The following is a 22,128-nucleotide window of genomic DNA, read 5'->3' as shown; positions in this document are numbered from 1 at the left end:
CTTCTTCTTGCTGATATCGTGTTATCACTACAGCTGAGATACACCAGGCAAAGGCCACTGTCCTTCCACCATTCACGTTGGCAAAGGTACGAGTTAGTTCAAGGTGACCTTCAGGGTTTCACCTATGTCCTTCCTTTTCAGCATGTTGTCACACCCTTGCTATGTGCAATGTTGGGTAAGGAATGCAGCCAATTGCTCGGTGTCTACTGCCCTCTTCACATGACTCACTCAAACAGGATTAAAACAATTTCTCTATCACAGATACCATTACTACTGTTTTGCTTTTTGGCCTCTAAGTTAGTGAAATCATTAACCGCTACATTCGTGTGTTTTGAGGGTAATGAATTAATGTTAGCTTCCAACTGGCAGAGGTATCAGAAACACCCCAATTTCATCCAGTTAATTTCATTATACCAGAAAATTAAGTCAGAGAATTTAACAAAAGCTTTTTTTGTGTGTTTTGTTCTTTGAAAAGTATTTGTAAGGACCTGCTTGATCGTCTAGTAAGTACGTCTTATTATAAGTCTTAAGCAGTTGAGAATGCTTTAAGAATTTCTTTGAAGTTCGGGAAAGCTTTGATTAACCAAAAAAAAAAAAGAAGAACTTTAAAAAGATATGGCCTTATTCACCATTTTATATGTGGTTTGCTTGTACCTACTTAAGCATCAGGCACAGAGAGAGAGACTCGCTGCAAGCTCCTGGTCACCTGAGTGACTGACTGACTGACTTCAGTCTGGCTTCCCAGGGTAGCGTCCAGTGGGCAGGGCCCTCTGGACTGGACACTTAAAAACAGAAGACAATCTGACTTCTGAAATGTGACAGTTCTGTTTTGTTTTGTTTAAATTTGGGGAAGATCATATCTTTGAGAAATGTTTAAGCAAAACATTTTAAGAACAGAACTCATTGATTCATTTTGGGTTTTTAATTAGGAAAGACAAATACAGATAAACTCATTATTAATTCTAGTTCTGCCACATTATTAATTCTAGTCCTGCAACAATACGGCAAACAGCTGGCACACATGAACAGAAAACCCTCACCTGTGGGAACGCACCTCCAGATCAGGAGGCATATCCTCTGGTTCTAGAACCTTCCTCTTGCCAGAAAACACCTACCTCCACTTACAAGAGCATCTCCTACAAACCAGCTCTAGAGGGAAGAATGAGGAGCCCCGGTTGTGAGAAGGACAGGCAGAAGAGCACTTGTGAATTGGCTTCGGCACGAGGGCAGGGGAGTGTGAAGCCCTGAGCTGTGCATGGACGTTCCCAGCTGACTTAACCACAGTCCCTTCCCGGCAGCACTCCCAGCCTCATCCACTGTGTCCACGTCCTCTATCCTGGAGGCCTTGCTTCTGCTTACCAAGAACTCCGACCTTCCTCGAAAGCCTGACCATCTTCCAGGAATCATCAAGGATGCATGGGTGACTGCTGTAGCCTAGCACAGGGATTTCCTGACCCTGGGAACGCTCACGACCTTGAACGCCTCCACCCCACGTGGATGAGGCATTTTCATGATGACAGTTCGAAGTTGTCATGGCTCAGAACAATTCTATCTCTGAAATCTGCAGCTCGGGCAAGCCCCAGGCTGACCTTCTGATTCTCAGAACTTTCTTTCATTTCTTGACTTCCCCATGTCAGCTCTTCAGCTACATTTGTTTGTTTTGTTTTCTTAAATATTTTTTAGTTGTAGATGGACACATTACCTTCATTTATTTATCTTTTTATGTGGTGCTGAGAATCAAACCCAGTGCCATAGATGTGCCAGGCAAGTGCTCTATGACTGAGCCACAGCCCCCGTCCCTCTTCAGCTGTTTTAAAATTTGCCTTTCTCCTAGCTTCGACCCAGCCTGTCCTGCGGCACCATCACTGAAACCATCATTTCAAGGAAGTGCTTCATTCCTTTGCCCCACAGATGAATGGACCTGAATCCAGCCAGCGACCTTTCTCCCCCAGCACCAGGCTAAGACATTTAATGTTGTGCTTCATGTTAGATGGTTTGTGGTCTGTCTCCCTGTCTAGAGAAAGTTCCCTGTGAGTGGGGACTTTATTGTGTGCACATCAGTATCCTCAGTGCCTAAAACAGCACTTAATAAAAAAGTATGTTAAGACAGTCTCAGTGAGCCCACCCTGTGGGCCTAAAATGATGGCCAACTACTTCCCCAGGGCCACCAATATTCTGTTTGTGGCTCACTCCTTGGGCATGTCCCTTCTGGTATTCATCTTCTCATTTCATTTCTTTACAAGCTCACTCTTGGGGCAGATTTCGCCTCTTACCTTCATATAGATCATTTGACCCAGCTACCCACTCCTCGGTATATATCCAAAGGACTTAAACTCAGCATACTACAGTGACACAGCCACATCAATGTTTATAGCACTTGATTCACAATAGCTAAGCTATGGAACCAAACTAGGTGCCCTTCATCAGGTGAATGAATGAAGAAAATGTGGTGTATATACACAGAGGAATATTACAAGCCATAAAGAAGAACGACTTTATGACTTTTGTTGGTAAATGGATGGATCTGAAGACCATCCTGCTAAGTGAAAGAAGCCAATCCCAACAAACCAAAGGCCAGATGTCCTCCTGATATGTGGATGCTAACACACAACAGGATGTGGAGGGTAGAAACTCACTGGTTTAGACAAAGGGCAATGAAGGGAAGGGAGGGAGATGGAATGAATCCGACATATCTTTCCTATATGAATACACCACCAGTGTAACTCCACATCACAAATGACCACAAAAATAGGTGCTACTCCATGTATGTATGATCCATCAAAATATACTCTACAAAATTATACAAAATTACATATAAGAGGATGTGAGGGGAAAGGGAAAAAAAACAAGAGAGAGAAATGAATTACAGTAGATGGGGTAGAGAGAGAAGATGGGAGGGGAGAGGAGGGGAGGGGGGATAGTAGAGGATAGGAAAGGCAGCGGAATACAACAGACACTAGTATGGCAATATGTATAAACGTGGATGTGTAACCAATGTGATTCTGCAATCTGTATAAGTGGTAAAAATGGGAGTTCATAACCCACTTGAATCAAATGTATGAAATATGATATGTCAAGAGCATTGTAATGTTTTGAACAACCAATAAAAAAATACTCTACTGTCATATATAACTAAAAAGAACAAATTAAAAAAAAAAAAGAGAGAGAGAGAAAAGAAAACTGAAGCAGTGGGCTAATGGATCCCTGGGCTTCCTGCCCTTCCTAACTCCAAATGTGTTTGTATTCCAACCTCTGCTGCCTGTCCCCTCTGGCACCAGGAAGCACAGGCCCTTCCTAAGAGCAGTGGTCTGGGCTTCTTTCCTCTGGATATACCCTCTCTCAGTTGCCCACAGCAATGCCCACCCATCCTTCCATCTTCCACACGAATCTCCCCCCTTCCAATGCTCTATGTCCAGCTGCACGGAGCCCTAGGCCGCTCCAACTTCTGCCACCCCTTCTACTACGCTTGCTGACTTTCCTCCACTTCCTGACTGCTCCTCCTCACTCTCCTTTGGAGAAGGCTTCTTCTCTCTCTCCTGTGAGGCTAGTTCAGGTTCCACTCTCCATTTCCTTCCTGGAAATCTGTGCTGCACTGTCCACTGTGCTGATGCCTCCTGTGTCCTCATCTCCAACCCCAGGTTCCCCAGCTCCGGCACACGGGGCCTTCCTGGTCCCCAACTTCAAACTGTCCCCAAGGGCGCTCTCCCCTGCTGCGGCCCACCTCTTGCCTCCCCAGCACTTCCTCTGTGTTCCCCCCACCCCTGGGAGCAGCCACAGGGCTACCGGTCTCCCACCAGATATCTGAGCCCCTCTTCCCCAGTTCTTTCTCACCATCTCCCTAGTTACATAGAGAGCATGTCTTACGAGTTCTACCTCCTATGAGCTACTGCCCAAATCAATCCATTTCTCTCCACCCCGAATGTCACCATTCAGATCTGGGCAACCATGACCCTCGTCCTGACAAGCGCAGCAGCCTCAATTCTTACTTACAGCTGTGACCCTTCAACAGCTCTGCTCGCGTCATGCCTCGTTTAGAGCCTTCCCTTCTGAGACTTCCACTGCCACCGACAGGAGGTCCTGACGCTTTCGTGTGCCTCCAGCACCCCGCCCCTGCTCACCGCTCTGCCCACAGACTCTTCCCTGCTCACCCCTCTCTCGCACCCCCACGCACACCCCGAGTGACCAGCCTGCAGAGGTCCTCTTGGTGCTCAGTCTAGCCATGTTCTCCCTCACAGCAGGAACCCTGGAGTGCCCCTCTCTTCCTTAGGTCAGACTTGGCCTCCACCTCACCAGGCCTGCGCCAGACGGCAAGCAGGTGGGGGAAAGCCACACCCCGAGAGGAACCCCTCAGACACTCCCTGTAACACACATTTTATTTATTTTTGACAGATTTCGGGAGAAATTGCAACCCACGGAGCTTGGCCTGTAGGACCTCTGTCCACGTTTACTTCTTCAGCCCAGAGTCTTGCCAGCCCGGTGATGCTCACAGTATACACCAGCCCTCAGGATCCACCTGTGGGCCCTGAGCTTGCCAAGCTTCTCACTATGTCCTGCACCAGCCTTGCACAAACTGGTCTTTGCTCCGCTGGTCTGGAAGTCCCTGAGCACCTGTCAGAACTTGGAGGCTGATGCCTGCTCTTGGGAACATGCCTGTCTCTGAGTGCCTATGGCACACTCTGCTCATCAAAACCAGAGGGTAACTTTGTTCATTGTCTGTTATCCTGACCCGACTATCATTTTCTTGAGGTCAGAGGGTATCTTAGTTCATATTCCCGGTGATTGAAAAGCATGCAATATCTAGAAGGCGTTTGATTAATGTTTTTGGAAAAATAAGTACATGAATGAGTAGATGAATGGATAAAGGAATGAGAGGAGGAGGAAGAAGCTGGTCAGCAGTGTCTATGGAAGCATCCGTGCCTGCACTGCATGGGAAATTCATGAGGGCACTCCAGAACTGGCTTCTCCAAGATGAGGAGAAAAATGGATCCGGTGTCTCTCACACTCTTAATTAGAGTCATCCTGGATGCATGGTCTGAAAGTGCACCTGTTCAAGCCATCAGCTGGCTAGTGTACTTCTTTAAAAATTGCAAATGTCCAGGTGATTCCTGTGCACTTGTCTATTTATTTACTTAAATTGCTTTCCCTCCCAATGTAACAAAGAATACTCCTTGAAAAGACAGAAATTTTGTGTGTTCAGGAAGGATAGCAGGTCTGGCAACATGGGTGTATTTTAAAAGCCTCCCAAATCACTCTAATAAGAAGTCACAGATGAAAAATCATGATTCTTCAGAGCTTCCCCCAAATTCACTGTGCTGGCCAACTTCCTAGAGGCTTTGTTAAAAATGCAGCAGCTGATTCAGTAGGTCCTGAGAATCTGCATTTTGCAAGTTCCCACTTAATGTCCATGCAGTTGGTCCCTGGAGCAAAGTGGGAGAGGCAAAGACCTAGTCACTCTCTTGCTGCTGCTTTACCTTTGTCATTTAAGGGCTAATGTCAAGGGCGGGTGGGGATGGGCATGGAGTAGCTGGATTTTCAAATCAAGGGGTGCCTGCAGGGAGGCCCCGCTGAACAGAAACAGGATTAAAGCGATCACTCCTGATTTGCTCACTTTAACTGAATCAAAGAAAATGTTAATAAAAAAATGACACATTTTTATCTAAGACTATCTAAAAGGTCCTAACACTTTCTTTTAAAAGATATAGTTTGTGTTTTGATTTTTAATAAAAGCTTTAAATAGGGCAGTGGTAATTTTCATGACCTAAGATGTTAAATGAAATATATCTATGTGTTATACCTACGGCACATCTCCCCGCCAAGGATAGGTAACATGGATGGGCTGAGTCTTTGATGCTTCTTTGTAAATGGAGACACTTTTAATTCCAGTTTTGTAGATAAGAGAAAAATGAAATACAGAAAGCTAAAATGATTTAATTTAGATCACGTACCAAAAACACAGGATGAGGCCCAAACATATGTCCTGGGGGCTCTGATGCTAAAAGATGTTTAGTAGAAAAAGAAGCAATAGGGGCTGGGGATGTGGCTCAAGCGGTAGTGCACTCGCCTGGCATGCGTGCGGCCCGGGTTCGATCCTCAGCACCACATACAAACAAAGATGTTGTGTCCGCCAAATACTAAAAAATAAATACTAAAATTCTCTCTTAAAAAAAAAAAGAAGCAATAAACTTTCAAAAGATCCTAACTTAATTTTTTTCACAACTCTTGTATCTTCTTGAAATACAGTTACAACTTAGTCCTCCTGCACATTTATCCTGCTGGAATGTCTCTGTTCTGTTCATCTAATTGCAACCTATATTGTTCCTAAACAAGAAGTCAAAGTGGCATTATAGAGGTACATCAAATAAACTCATATACATTAGAGGAGGAAGAATAAGGAGACAAAAATGGTAACAAATCAAGTTTACACAAATAGATCTGACCCAGCTGTCCCACTCCTGGATATTTGTCCCGAAGATCTAAAATCCACATGCTACAGTGACACAGCCACCTCAATGTTTATAGCACCAAAATTTACAATAGCCAAATTATGGAATTAAAACAGGTGTCCATCAATAGATTAATGTATTAAGAAATTGTGGCATATATATACAATGGAGTTCCACTCGGTCATCAGAAACAATGGAATTGAGGCATTTGCCGGTAATTCGGATGGAAATAGAGACTATCATGCTAAGTGAAATTAGCTAAATTCAGAAACTCAAAGGTTGAGTGTTTTCTCACATGCAGGAACTAGAATAAAATAGAGAGAAGGGAAGCATAAGATTACATAAGGAACCAGTCACATACAAATTAATAGTCGGGTGAAAGGAAGTCTAGTAGAGGAAGGAGAAGGGGAGTGGGGGAGGGTGGGAGGGAACTGAAATGGATTTCCATGTGTGTATGAGTTTGTTGGGATGAACTCAACTGCTTCCTATAACTATAAACTCTAATCATCATCATCATCACCCAACAAATTGGGGAAGCTGGGCAAGGTGGTGCACATCTGTAATCCTAGCGATGAGGGAGGCTGAGGCAAGAGGATCCTAAGTTCAAGGCCAATCTCAGCAACATAGTGAGGCTGTGTCTCAAAACACAAGATAAAGAGGGCTGGGATGTGGCTGGGTGGTGGAGTGCTTGTTTGAGCGTGTATGAGGCTCTGGGTTCAATTCCCAACTGCCGACAAACAAGCAAACAAATTAATTCTGCTCTTCTATCAGTCAGGTTGAAAGAAAAACATTTCATAGCACCTGTTCCGAAACACCAACACCTATTTTCTGATGGTAGGCCTGTCCCTGGAGGCTGCTCTGTGGCTGAGCCAGCGGCCTGGTGTTGGTTCCAATGGCTGGTACATCTGGCCCCATCATCTCTCCTATTCTAAGTGAAATCTCAGAGAAGGCAAACCCTGACATGGTTTTAACTTCCTGGTGGAGTTTCCATAGGCTCTTCCTCAATACCATCTGGTTGCAGGTATGCGTCAGGTAACCACAGGGACGTGTGCTAGGAAACGCATCTTCTGGGGATCTCTGGAACCATCAGAGAGGGTGCCTGCACAAGCAAGATGCTGCAACGTCACTGGGCGAGACCTTATGGGCCATATTCCTGTAGCCATGGCCGTCATGGGCAGAACATCCCTACGCTGAATATGACTATGTGACCAGACAACAGGAGCTCCTCAAACCCAGAGAGTTAATTTTTTAGGAAAGGTTTACTAGACTCTGAGAACCACCTACGATCATGTGAATTTTGGAAATGGAGCTCAGCGAACCCAACAGTGAACAGCTGGCGTAAGACCAAATCAGAAGGTCACTATTTAGAACTGGACATTCGTGAGATGAGAAAAAAAAAAGGATGCAGGTGACATTTTGTTTGGTTTTTAGCAGTTCTGAGTTGTTAACTAGAAGACTATAAAACTCCCCCGATGATTGTCACTGAAATGTATCGTCATGCCGCCATCACCACGTCCAACTTTGGGACACTCCCATCACCCCCAAACTTTCCTTTGTGCCCCTTAGCAGTCAATACCTGCCCCTCCCCCAGACCCAGGAAGCCACTATTCTGCATTCTGCTTCTATAGTTCTACCTTTTCTAGCTTCATATCAATGGAATTATACGTGTGCTCTTCTGTGCCTGGCTTATTTCACTTAGCGTGATGTTTTCAAAGTTCACACGGTTGCTTGTAGATGTAATTCTGATTGCTGTGTAGCACTCTGCTTCACAGCTTTACCTGATTTTGTTTTTTCACCTGTTGACAGACATTTAGGTTGTTTGTGTGGCTTGGCTCCTATGAACACTGCTATAATGAGCAATGGCTTGGAAGTCCTTGGGAGGAATTGTGTTTTCATTTCTCTCAGGTAATAGCTAGGAGTGGCATTGTAGGTGGTGTAGAAAGTCTACGCTTACTCTTTGTAAAACTTGCTAAACTCTTTTCCAAGATGGTCCTTACCGTTTGAACTTGGATGTATTGAAATTTACATTCCTACCAGCAATGAATGGTGATTCTGCTTCTCCAGACTCACTAACACTGGGCACTCTCTTCCTTCATTGTAGCCTGCGATGGCTAATTTTAGGTCCCAACTTGGCTGGGTTAGTGGGTATCTGAGAGCTAACGGGGCCTATCTCCAAGTGCATCTGAGAGGGTGTTTCTGGAAGAGACTGGCCTTTGAATCAGTGGACACAGAAGATCCACCTTCACCAATGGGTGTGGCCTCATCCAGTCTGCTGAGGCCCAACAGGACAGAAAAGTGACGAGGGCACATCCTCTGTCCTTCCTGGAGCTGGGACACCCACCTTCTGAACTTGGACATCAGAACTCCAGGTTCTTGGGCTTCTAGACTCTGGGACTCACCTCATCAGTTCCCTTGCTTCTCAGGACTTTGGACACAGACTGAGAGTCACGTGGGCTTGAAGTCAGCACACCTCGGGACACCCTGGCCTCTGTAATCTTGTGAGCCAAGTCCCATAATAAACTTTGTTATATCTCTGTCTCCCCATATATAGAGAGATAGATATGGCTACTGGTTCTGGTGAACCCTAATATGTGATCCTTCCAGTGGGTGTAGGGCAAGGATTTTTTGTTTGTTTGTTTGTTTTTGGTTTTGGTACCAGGACTGAACCCAGGGGCACTTAATCACTGAGCCACATCCTCAGTCCTTTTTATTTTCATTTCATATAGGGGTCTTGCTAAGTTGCTGAGCAGGCCCAGAACTTGCAATCCTCCTGCCTCAGCCCCCGAGTCACTAGGATTACAGGTATGCACCACCACAACAGCTGGGTGAGCATGTTCTGAATAGAGAGAAGGTACTCGTTTGCACTGAATCTAGAAACAGGATCAAAATAAGAAACCACCAGCCCCATCCCCCACCTGAATTGTCTTAACAAATGAAAGTATTCAGAATCTAAGAGCTTGTGTGACTTTTCTCTCATGGTCTTTTTAATTTTATATTTATCAACTTCTCTCAAATGATCTCTTAATTTTATAAATTTGAGCCTCATATTAAATCAAAGTCTTGGTACAAAGTATCTCACTACATACAGAGGGTCTTTCCATATTTTGCTCTAAAATGCGAAGTATAAAACCGCAGTCCTCGAGCCAGCCTGGGCTACAATTTATACACACCCTCTGTACAATCAGGTCATTTTATAGCTGTAAAACAAACCTTGGAACTACAATAAGCCTGCCAGGCACTGGTACCTTCTCTCCTGTCAGTGCTTAATTCAATTTATCTATGTTTTCCATTCCTTGACGATGCATTAAAAAAAAAGCAACGGTGCACTTCTGCTTGGAATTTCCCCAGCAGGTAAGAAAACGCGCTGTGTGTGTGTGTGTGTGTGTGTGTGTGTTTATCACATAGCTGACTCTCTTTCTAGGAAAAAAATTGATTGACAGATGCAAATTTTTACTGGAGAAATACTGAGGCAAGCATGCTACAAATTAACTTCAGTCATGTCGGGAAGTCACCTAGAGCCACCCTTCGCCCGCCATGTGGAAGTCCAGAGGTGTGCTTTGGTCATCTTCTCACAAGAAGCCTGTGGGGCTCTTACTGCCTCAACGACTTTTCAGGCTTAAATCACATAATGAGAGAGCTTTGTCACCTACTCTAAAGGGCGGCCACAAGGCTGGTGACACCAAGTCTGCCTCCTGCACTGATCTGGTCTGTGCAACATTTTTCTTCCTGGAGGCCACGGGGTGGAAATAGGTGAGAAGGGAGAGAACGTGGCCCACAGTGAGCAGGGATGCCCAGGTGCTGCTAGGAAAAGGCCAAATAGAGCCACGATACTTCTCCTAGGGCACTACCAAGGTTTAGCCCTTGCAGAAATGACCAGACTTTATTTGGAAGATTCACTTTATTTCAATAGTCATAGCTCAAGCCACACAAAGTGGTAATTGAATCAAAATGTGAATATATTATATCTCACCATGCTGAATAATCTTTCATGTGAACAGAATGCTCCCTTTCCTTGTATTAATAATTAAGTACTCATCTGAAGTTTGCTTGGTAAGTACAGAATTAAAGTAAAAGGTCTAAAGTAATGGTGCATGAGCTACCAGAGACAATTGTACAGTGCACCGTCCGTATGATGTACAGGTGTCCCCGCTCTCTCTTGGGAACTAAACCACTCCTGTAGCTTAACCTGGTTTCTCTAGACCCTGGACTGTCTAGGGCCACACTGCTAACATTCACGTCTAAAGAATCTGCCATGGTGTAGACATGGTTGGTACGTGTTCCCTGAAGGTTCAGGGGTTGAACTTTAATCCCCAGGGGAGGTATTAAAAGTCTTAAAACCACCCAACCATGGTACCCCAAAGCAGGGCCTTTGGGAAGTGATTGGGACGGGATAAGGTCTTCTGGGTGGTCGCCCCCATGAGTGAGTCCTGGTGGCTTCATAAGAAAAGGGAGAGACCAGGGCACATACGTGTGTGTTCCCTGTCCTCGCTCTGTGATGCTCCGTGCCACTTCAGTACTCTGCAAGAAGGTCACTGCCAGATGTGGCCCAGAACTGTGAGTGACACAGACTTCTATTCTTTACATAGTTACTCAGTCTTGGATATTCTGTTACAGTGACGCAAAGTGGACTAACAAAGTCCCTCAATCTCTGCTGCATTTTGATGTACTGGATGCACTAAAGAAGTTGCTCCCTGTTCTTAGTAAAGCAGCAGGTTTCTGGGGACTTAGCGATTTCACCCTCAGAGTTGTCTTGGGTGCTTTAGCTCCACGTTCCCATGGGAGGGAAGGCAGCCGTCTCTCGAAGACTGACTGGATCCACAGGCACAGAGTATGAAAGTCTGTGAGACTCCTGTTCCTTCCATGCGTCACAGAGAATGGTCGTGGATACAGGTGTGAGGACCAGGCTGCTGGGTGGGGAACCTGGCTACTTATTCACCTGTAAGAGAAGACATCAGCCTATAGGGCACATGCTGAGGCCCAAAATGGGAGGATCACCAGAGGTCAGGAGTTCAAGAGCAGCCTGGGCCACATAGCAAGACCACAGCTCTTAAAAAAGGAAAGAAAAGAAAAGAAAAAAAAAAAAAACAAGAAGAAGGTATAATAGTACCTACCTCATAGGGTCATTATGGGGATCAACTGTTACTACACGTCAGCTGCTTACGGAGGGCCCAGCACGTAAACATTCAGTCAGTGCTAGCTATTATCATTCTACTCTACTCTGAATTTATTATAATCTCTTAATGTTACCTCCCTATAACCTATCATTGTACTTATTCTTTGTCTTGGTCTTGGTTTTGTGCTCCTGAGGTTGGGCAATTTATAAAGAATAGAAATTTATTTCCTCCTCCTTCTGGAGGCTGAAAGTCTAAGATCAAGTTGCCAGCGTCTGGTGGGGGGGCCCCTGCTACATGCTCACGTGGCACGAGGAGGAAGACCGGACAGAACCAACTTCCTCCAGCAAGTCGGGAACCCAGTTCCAAATCCTGGGGCCTCATCGTCCCTTACAGGATATACCTCTTACAGGATGCGGAAACACACAAAATTTGGAGCAGACCATAGCATCCTCTATTAGTCTAGTCAATGTTCCGTCCCCAGTCCTGCATATCACAAACCCCAGTTTAGTAATCACACAGCTGTCCAGCAGGAAACGCGGGTGTATGTATGAATGTGCCTGTTGTAACTCCTCGAAGTCAGCCTTAAAAGAAAGGAATTGTTGGAGGGAAATAGTTCCCTCTTACTGCTGTGACAAATTACCACAAGTGTAGTGGCTTGAAGCAGGACACATTTATTGTCCTCTAATTCTGGAGGTAAGCAGTCCAAGAAGGGCCAGCAGAGCCACGCCACCTCTAGAGGCACTGGAGACAGCCCAGGGCCTGCTCTCTGGCTTCGGGGGTCCCAGACTACACCTGCACCTTGGACTTCCACTTCCTCTGCCCCTGCTGTCAAGCTTTCTTCTCTGATCCTCACACTCTGCTCTCCTCCTCTTAGAAGGACCCAATTGCTCAGGATAATCTCCCCACTTCAAAAGCCTTAGCTCAATCCCTTCCTTAACAGATCTGATGCCATCAAAGACAATGTACCCACAGGTTCCAGGAACTGACATGGACATCTTTGGAAGGCTATTACCTTGTCTACCTCAAAAGGAAAAGCACTGTGGACTTATCTGGTTCATCTACACCAGTGGCACCTGATCACAGGGCACTCCACTGCCCTTAGGGGACATTTGGTAATATCTGGAGACCTTTTTTTTTTTTTTTGGTTTTCACATCTGGGAGAGGAATGCTGCTCTGGTGGGTAGGTCAGGAAAGCCATTAAGGACCCTACGATGTCCACACCCACAACAAAGAATTACCCATGAAACCTTCAGTTATCCATGGAACCTTCTGAGCTGGGAATTCACAATGCAATGGACACCCGTTTGGGGATGTAGGCTTACAGAGAAGTTTTATTTTAAATAGGTCTGGTCAATCTAATGTGTTTTATACATTAACAAGTTAATTTAATATGTTACTATAATATGTTATAACTACGTTCTAATATATTACATATGTTAAAAAAATTTAAATCATAGGTGCCCAAACTTCAAGATGGTCCTGAGCCTTCTGCAGGGTCTTGCTCTTGCCCAGCTCAGCCTGACTTCTGTTCCTTGAGCTCAGAGGATCACAGGGAGAGGCAGCTTTGCCAGAACATCCCTTCCACTGGGAGAAAGATTCAAGTTGGAGCCAACTTTAGAGAAAGCACCTTGGGTACCAATTCCTACCTTTCCAACCCTCAAGATGAAGGTCAGTGCTCAGGTTTGAACACCCCCAGGCTTCTACCGTGACTGTATGGCTGGAGTGAGATTTCTATCTTTCTTTCCTTTCCATACACTCCCGTGCTTCTCACTCTTCTTTATGACGTGCTTCTGCCCAGGGTTTCCTCTAGAGTTTTTTGAATCTGCAACAACTTCTAAAAGAAATAGTAGCTGCATTTTCGGCGGCAGAAAAGATGTCTAACCAGCCAAGGACTGCGTGTATGTGCGTGGAACAGTGAGCCCAAGAGAGCAGGAGGAAGAGTAACTGCAAACATCAAGGTGTCCTCACAGCCTGTGAACCAACGAAGAAGGAAGAGAGACAGCCTGACCGTGAACTTGGTATCACGGAAGCTGTTTCTATGGGGCCATTTCTCTGCCAAAATGTAGTTCTTGAGGTGTTTTACACTTGACATGATTTCCAAGTTACCATGAAAAGATGCAGGTTAAATACATTTTGGTGAGTTGAGAATTTCCAGACTCTATTCAAGAACCATGTCCCCAAATCAGGAGAATTCACAAGGTTCCAGATTCCAAACGTCACTCTGCTCTGTGATGTGGGTACTACAGCAGGAATCTGCCTAGAGCTCTGGGGAAAGCCACCTGGAGGGGTTTACAAAAATGTGCCTACCTAGTTGAAGAATCCGATTTCTTCCAAATTAAACTGTAATAAAAATGAAGAGGGCGGGGAAAAAAGGTAAGCGAGAGGAGAGGACTCGTACACTAAGAGATCAGAGTCCCAAGGACAGAAGAACTGACCCTGGCGAGGTCAGCGCCTACATGGAGGTTTCTCAAGACTGGACAGGCATGAGCATATGACAGGATGGCTGGTGGAGAGAGAAAGAGGCGTGGGAGGACCTGCGGGGGAGCAAGCAGTCTCTTTGGCAGTTGGGTACAATGACCCTGGACATCTCCCAGGCAAAGTAGCTATGTAGCATTTCCCCAGAGAACAAAGAAACGTCTTTGTTTCTGAGAAAGCCCTTGGATGGGAAAGCACCTGCCATCATGTGGAGCAGCAAGCGGCTGAAATCAAATCAGGTCTCCCTCCAGTTCCCTACGGTGCGTCTCAGGGTGTGGGATCATCGCACCTGAGGCCCAGAGCAGAGTGTCCACCAACAAGCAACACAGAAAACCAAAGGGCGCCAGACCTCACGACTCGTCTCCCAGGCACCTCCCCTGGTTATCTTGCAGCTTAGTGAACAACAGAAACCCAGGTAATAATTTCCAACAGAGAATCGTTAAAGGGCGTGAGTGTAGCATTCATTCCCGAGGAAGCTGCATTCAGCCTCTGTGGCTGTCCTCCTGAGGCAGGGACACGTGCTCCTCTCACGTCCTCCTCTGACTTCTGTTCCTTCTATTCCTCATGATTGACATCTCCTTCAATTCAACCCCATGCCTCTGCTCTTCTCCTTTTGAGAACCCAAATATTCCTGAGGCTCCCACTGTCCCCAAGCTGACAGATCCAAATCGGAGCTTCTTATGCCACCTCCACCGACCGTCCTGCTCACCCTCCCTTGGATGCCCCTCTCAGCTCAGCCAGCACCTCCTCGTTCATCTCCCAACCACTCTACTTGTGAGTGGCCCGCCACTACCCTCCTCAGTGCCTTGGATATTAAACAGTGGCCTCATTTCCAGCTCATTCACGTCCCTCATTTCAGTTAGCACGGCAGTTCTCCATGGCCATCTGGGGCTCCCTGCCCACTGCCTCCACTGAGCCCTGGCTCCCTGCAGGTTGCAGGCAGCTCCCACTGCTTGCTCTGTCCACCCCACCTGGTGTAGTGCTTCCAGACCACACCCTGTATAGGAGGAAATCTGCTTCCCCTCACCACCGCACTGAGGCTACACATGGCCTTTCAAGGCTTTCTACCACATATGCCTGTCCATCAAGCCTACTTCCATGTCCCAGACCCCTTCAAGGCATTCCCCACACCCTGACTTCCCCACCTAGCCCAAGATGACCACAGGTCTCTTCCTCCTCAGAGCTCACACCTGAGATGATTGAGCACTTAACAGTGTGCTCACCATCCCTGCCTTCATTTTCTTTATCTAACTACATATCGAGTTTCATAAAAATAGACATATAGTTCTTTATCACGTCACCCTATACCCCGGAGCTAAAACAGTGAATTATTTTTTAGAATAGGCAAGTTATTTAATCTACTACTTCAATGCATTTTGATATTTCTTGATTACAAAGCCAGACACAAAAATAAGTGGTCTATAATGAGGAAGAATATAAACAAAGCAAATGTGGAGATACATCTATTAGCACTTTGTTTTCAAATGTTATACATTAAATGCAAAGACAATTGCTTACCTGATTTGATGCAGTCTGATGATTTGCAAACGCCATCTAGACAGAGAAGAATATATGCATAAGTATTTGCATGTTTTCTATTTTATCCTTCTCTTTAAAAAACTGACCATTAAATAGCAACTCCTTAAAAACTTTATGTTATATATAATTGCCAATGGCTAGAAAATAATAGAGGGAGAAGATAGGAAAATCCTAAATTTTAATTTGATTATGAAGAGAAATGTGTTGTTATTATCATCTCTAAAAACTAAGCCTTAGGCCTGACTAATTGAAATAATCAGTTGTTCCAGTTATCTTTCAGTAATCACTTTTTCCCATTAAAGAATCTTTACTAATCCCTATTGTGAAAAATGTCCAAGACTCAAATTAGACTTCTTAAATTCCTGTGAAGCTCTTCAGAATTTCCATGGCGCAGCAAAAATTGACTAATTGCTGAGGCTGGCCATAAAACTGTGTATATTTTAATAAAATAAAATTATATATTAGGGGGCTGGGGTTGTGGCTCAGTGGTAGAGCGCTTCCCTAGCACGTGTGAGGCACTGGCTTCGATCCTTAGCACCACATTTAAATAAGTAAAATAAATTATGAATACATATATATATATTTTGAAAATATATATATATATATGTATTCATAAAGTAAACATGAAGGCCCTAAATATATTTGGCAATTAACAATTTTGCTTCAACATAAAAGGCAGTGTACTTGAGCCGGCTCAAGTTCATTGTTTCAACACACAGGTGTTACACTGTATAAGTGAATCCTGTGTTGCCACATGTCTCTGTTCTTAAGGTATCTGTTGGGTGACAGCAGGAGCAGGAGATGGAGACCCTTCTCTTTGCCCTGCTGACACGCAGCATGGGGTCACTCACCGTCATAGGTTGCGTAGAGCGCGATCATGGTCACGGCTATGATGGTGAGCAGCAGGACCAGGACCGAGAGGCTGATCTCCAGGGGGGTCCATCTTGGCTTCTTTGGCTTTGGAGTGTTGATATCAGTTATATCCATCTGACTTTCCGATCTTCCCATCACCTAAAATCTGCAGATAAACACAAAACTCTTAACAAACAGATAAGAATAAACTGTGAATAATTTTATAAATGCTTAATGTGGCTCAATAAAAGTAAAAGGTTAATTTATTTTAGATTTGAAATAAAAGTTGTTGTTGAAAAGTCAAAACCTAGATGCTGAAAGCAAAGAATATACAGCCATGTGAATTCCACAGGCCCCAGTCACAACCTTTCTGTTTTGTTTTGCTGTCACTGAAGATTCCAGCAATGTTATACAAAGCGAGTTTGTTAGACACTCACATAGTTTTAATGCAGAAGTTCATAAGCAAATAAGGAGCTGTACCATCATTAAGAAAGCTTCCAACTCACTCTTTGAACCAACGTCAAAGGTGGATTTTACATCTTGCTCCAGTGGTTTATTTTACAAGCTCAAAATCAATGACTAATACCTTGAGGTTTTGACTAAGCAATAATTTGAAATATGATTACAGATAGAAAACAAAAGGAACAAACACTTGAGGTAGTTTAGTCATAAAAACAACTTTTGTTTTTACAGCTCAAAATCACTACTCCTGCTGATAGAGGCATCAGTTAACTGGTCAGACAACATTCTGAAGACGTCAACTCAGAGACCAAAAGTCAGTGGAATGAAAGATATTAGCCATATCAACATTTCTTTTGCAACCAAAGGAGAAACAACATGATCAAAAAAGCCTACCTTGCAGATTAGGGTATCAGCCCTTAAGCCAAATATTTAACTTATATAAATTAGTGTTATTCCTTCTACCAACTATAGCTGACATCTAGTGGGTTCTTTCCATGTGCCAGCGTCAGTTCTTAGAGTTTTCCACAACCTGATTCATTTTACCTCCACAAGGTGGATATTAATATTCCAATTCTAGGAAAGTAGGCCACAGAGAAGTCAGGTAACTTGTCCAAGCCCACACAGCAAGTCAACATTCTTTCTAAGAGACACCTAACTGCACTATCATGCAGTAAAAGCCATCTTACCTCTTATGGCAGAAATTGTGAATACAAACCTAAATATTAAATCTTGGTGCTTCTTTTAGAAGCACCTTTAAGCCACTTCTCAAAACTTAGTTTAAAAAGCTTTAGTTTTTATGCTCTACTTTATGAAAGAACCTCTGAGATGAACAAATTAGCTGTGGAATTTAGTAGTTGTAGAATTTAGTCCCTAGATTAAGTAACTGCTCAGAAATGTTCTTTCAGATAAAGATCTTTGTTGAATTCACACACACAAATCCCTGAGGGTGTGTTTTATAGAAACTGAGCCACCAGAGAAAGGAAAAACAGAGTGGCCATTTGAGGTGTGATCTGGGAGACCCAGCAGACAATAAGGTGCTCATTTCCTCCAGGGAGTCATTAATAAGTGAACCATAACTGGACTTTACAGTCCTGGATGCAAAGTCTTAAGCACTCTGTCCCTTTGATTACATGAGGCTATAATCAAGGACAGACTATCAAATAAAAATATTTTATTGAACAATGAAAACCACGTCTGCTCAATGAAAGTGGAATGTAATGTACCTGAATGTTAAAATGTCTTACTTAATGGTTATGTAACTCACGCTACTTTAGTAGCACAGCCCCTGGGGTTACAATATGGAATTGCATTGACTGTAGTTCTAATTTAATAGAGGTGACAGTTGGGCAAAGAAAAGGCAGGAACAAATTTAATACCTGGACACTCTACAGAGAGGCAAACAATCAAACAAGTAATTCTCCCAGTCCTCTTCAATTTCCAGTCCTGCCTTAAAGAACACCTAAATGTTAATCACATCTGCTTTAGGATTTCTCTGAAATTTCTCTCCTCTTGCTCTAGTAATATTTCAGAAGACAAATCAAGAGACATTTTTTACTGGGTTAAAAAAAAAACAACTTTCTTATTTTATTTATTTTTCTTTCTTTCTGAGAAACATGACTCAGTGTCTCTGTAAAGTAAACTTGAGACTGGGGAACCAGGGCAGTGCTCTTTGGCACCACCAAGCTTCCCAGTGTGGCACAGCTGGTGGGCAGGCATTTCTCGCTCCCTCTGGGCTACCTTCCCGGGCTTCTCCCCCTTATCCTTCAGCATGGAGAGTGGAGGCAGCCATAGGAACAGCTATGGGGAAATTCAGGTAGCGACCCAGGTTACTAGCCCTTGGACTTCATCAAAAGAATATCATCTTGAGTCACCAGCAGACTTTTTCTCCATCTGTTCCTCTTAAAAAGCTTTGTAGATTCTTTTTGCCCTTAAGTAGCACTTTTTAACAGTATTAAGCAAAAGTGGGAAAGCTGCAAGTTTAACCTCTTAATTAACTTTGTCATTCATTTTCAGTTAGTTCCAGATGATATGCCATTTTCTTTGAAGAAAACAGGGGTCAGGATACTGAATCTCAGGAAAGGACATAGCACTAACTCCTAGTTACCTGAACTTCCAATTTAATCATATACAACCACATTTAAGAGAGAGGGCTAAGGGGCACATGGAAATGAAAATTATATAAAGTTGATACTTGGATTCTCATGTAAAGCAGGATATGCAAAAACATTCCTACATTCTTAAAATACTTCACCTTAACTAGAAATGTGTTAGAAAACTTCAACTAAAAACCAGATACCACCCCAGAGGGGAGTAGATGATTAAAATTGAGATCTAACCCCAAAAGGACCCTGAAAACTTCAACTTGACATTCTCAGAATTAATTATCATTTTGCTTGAATATAAGCTGAATTCCAAAGCAATATGATGTAGCAATTCTCATTCTCACACTGGTACAGCGTTAAGTATCCATTTATCAGACTGTCAAATCATGAAACCTGGAGGATAACCTATTTGTCCAAGGGAGATCTGAGTCTAAGCAATTTCATCTTCACAGCATATTATAACATTAACTTATTTCTACAAGTCCCTGAGGTTTGCTAGGTAATGACAGTTTGCATTCATGGAAACTGAGGCACAGAAAAGCAAAACAGGTTCCATATTGAGGCTGCAGAAGCTGAGGAGGAGGGTACTCAATTGAAATCCCCACGTTTCCCACATTCAATTAAGCCAGTGCTTCCAGGGTCTGAAGTATGGAGTCCTGGACACAAAGTCCCAACAACATTACTCCCAGAGGCACAGAGCATCCAGTCTGAGAAACTATAATATCGTTTTTTAAAGAGCTGGAACCCAGCAAAAATGCAAGGGAGTGAAGCTACACGCTCTCAGAGCCTATTTGCTCTGAGTAGCAGCTTCCAAACGCTGACGCTGCAAGCCAGATACTAGTTTCCAGTTTAATAAAACTGCCATTTGAATCACATATGGAGGAGAAATAGACTTGATTGAGAGGCTGAAGAGGGATGATCGGTTGCAATTACCCTTATTTTAAAACAGTACAAATAGACTGAAACTGGTTAAGTAAGGAAAAGGTCTTTTAAAAAAACTTCCATCTACAAAAGAACACCCTCCATGCCACATCAACCAACCCTTGTGAGATTTAAGCATAAATTATATAATAGGAAATCAAGGTTCAAAGCGAGACGAAGAGGTGGAATCATGAAAAGATCTTCAGGTTAAGAAAAGAAAAAAAAATAGAAAAGTGAGTTAAATGAGGAGAAAATCCGACAGAAACCAAAATGAAAACAAACCTTGCTTTTTTAAAAAACCAGTGTCTGTACAGCGGAATGGCAAATTCCCAGCCCCCAAATCAACCCCGGTGCAATTTGGTAGCGCAGATCTCGGTAACCAAACATAACTCCCAGGCAGAGGCTGCAGGGAGCTATGGAAATGAACCTGGAGAGTCGACCTGACATCACTCGCAGAGCCCTCCTCCCCGGCACCCTCGGCCCCTTCCCTCCCCTCCCCTGCGCTCCGCTCTGGTCCCGGCGGCGGCTCCTTCCCAGGGCACGCCTCCTGCGCCCACGCCCCGGGGCGAGGGGCGCCCGCCGCTGCCCGCGCCCGCCCAGCGCCCCGGGCGACCCCTGCGCCCCAACCCCGGGTGCAGCCGGCCCTCCCGGGACTCACCAGTACGATTCGGGAGAAGTTGGAGGCTGAGCAGACACATCCCGACCAATGAGCGCGCGGGGCGGGCGGCCCGGAGCTTCGCCGAGCGCCCGTCGCTCCGTGCGTCCCCCGGCGCCCCGAGGCGCGCGCTCCGGCTAGCCGGGAGCGCCGCGCCAAGGCCGGACTCCAGGGAGCGATCGGCCCGGGGCGGCCGGAGCGGCAGGGCGACGGGGAAGCCCGGCATCCCTCGGACCCGCGCGCGAGGGACTCACCGTGGCCTCTCAGCAGATCCCGCGCGGGGAGTTGGGCGGCTGCTCCCGCCTGCGCCCGGCCGAGCTTCGCCACTTGCACATCTCCGCGCCCCGCGCGTCTCGGCGCGCTCAACCCCGCCTCGCAGCCGCAGGACCAGCGAGAGGAGCAGTTCCCTGGGTGACCTGAAGGTTTCCGCTAGGTCTCCCAAATCCTGCCACATCACGCGAGGGGGCTGGCACGGGGCGGGGGCGGCGAGAAAGTCCCGGCTCCTGGTCCCCCACCTCACCATTCCCAAAAGGGCCTTGCCAAACATTCTTGGAATTGCTTAGCTTGGGGCTTTCAAGAAAACAATGCACCGGCTCTTCGGGATTCTGTAGTGCGGGTGAAGGTCCCTTGGCCTCCCTAGTGGACTCGGGCAGTAATGCTTCTCCTTCTCGCTCGCCTTCGCTCCTGCTCGTCCCTTTCCTCCTGCGTCCAAGCTTCCTTCCTCCCTCTCTCCTTTATTGATTTTTCACTCTCCTCCTCCTTTGTATTTCTTTCCTTTTCCTCCCTCCTTTTCCTTCTCCCTCTCTTCTCGTCTCCCTTTTTTTTTCTTCCTCAGAGCAACACGATGTCAGGATTTGCACTGAAACTCTCCACTCCCGCCTCCTGACTCTGAAGCATCTTCTACCTGTGTGTTTGGGTTGAGGGTTACAGGGTGGGGAGTGAGAAAGACCGAAATAAAATGCGAAAGCGGCGCCTACCTACTAAAATGAGCTGGGGTGTGTCGGGACCCGTGTCAATGTCATGCTGCTAAGCAGCACACACCATTTCGCTTAAGACACTGAGATTCCTTCTTGAGCGTTAGAAAAACAAAGAAGTACTTTTTGCACAAAGGAGGACCTTTATTAAAACTGCTTTTCACAGTTATAATAGCCCAGAAGCCAAGGAGCTCAGATATATATGCATATTTTTTATTGCACTACTAGGAATTGAACCCAGGTGTGTCCTATCACTGAGTGCCATCCACAACTTCATATTTTAAATTTTGAAACAGGGTGTCTCTAAGTTGCTGAGGTCTGCCTTAAACTTGTGATCCTCCTGGCTTAGCTTCCTAAGTACCTGGGAATACAGGGGAGCTACACACCCCTCAGCTGCTTCCAGTATTTTTAATGCCAAGTGTATAAATCGCTTTAACAATGATCCTTTTCCTTCTCTGGATTAAACACACACACACACACACACCACCCTGGGGAATTAATTCTGAAATACAACTAGGTTTTCCTGAATTTGGAACAACCTTCTAACATCAAAATGATTTACTGCTATAGAGCAGTCCCTTCACACTAACA

General features: G+C 45.0%; 1 protein-coding gene across 4 annotated transcripts in view; it reads right to left on the bottom strand.

Annotated features, from left to right (window-relative positions):
* The window catches only part of Mme (membrane metalloendopeptidase), an 82,369-nt gene extending 61,404 nt beyond the window's left edge, over positions 1–20,965 (bottom strand). The window contains exons 1-3 of one of the 4 annotated variants that reach the window (XM_076867329.2): positions 20,818–20,965; positions 16,423–16,589; positions 15,551–15,586 (exon numbers count right to left, since the gene is read on the bottom strand). In XM_076867329.2, the coding sequence (XP_076723444.1) occupies positions 15,551–15,586; positions 16,423–16,579 (193 nt within the window). In that variant the 5' untranslated portion in view covers positions 16,580–16,589; positions 20,818–20,965. Of the gene's footprint in view, positions 1–15,550; positions 15,587–16,422; positions 16,590–18,261; positions 18,301–20,190; positions 20,373–20,566; positions 20,631–20,817 lie in introns of those variants that run through there. The other 3 variants (XM_076867330.2, XM_076867328.2, XM_076867331.2) reach the window with 3 other exon arrangements.
* Positions 20,966–22,128: the final 1,163 nt, after the last annotated feature.

The sequence above is a fragment of the Callospermophilus lateralis genome, chromosome 10 (genome assembly GCF_048772815.1).
Source record: "Callospermophilus lateralis isolate mCalLat2 chromosome 10, mCalLat2.hap1, whole genome shotgun sequence".
Taxonomy (NCBI): Eukaryota; Metazoa; Chordata; class Mammalia; order Rodentia; family Sciuridae; genus Callospermophilus; species Callospermophilus lateralis.
Note: the sequence above shows the minus strand (reverse complement) of the source record. Positions and strands in the feature narration are given on the sequence as shown.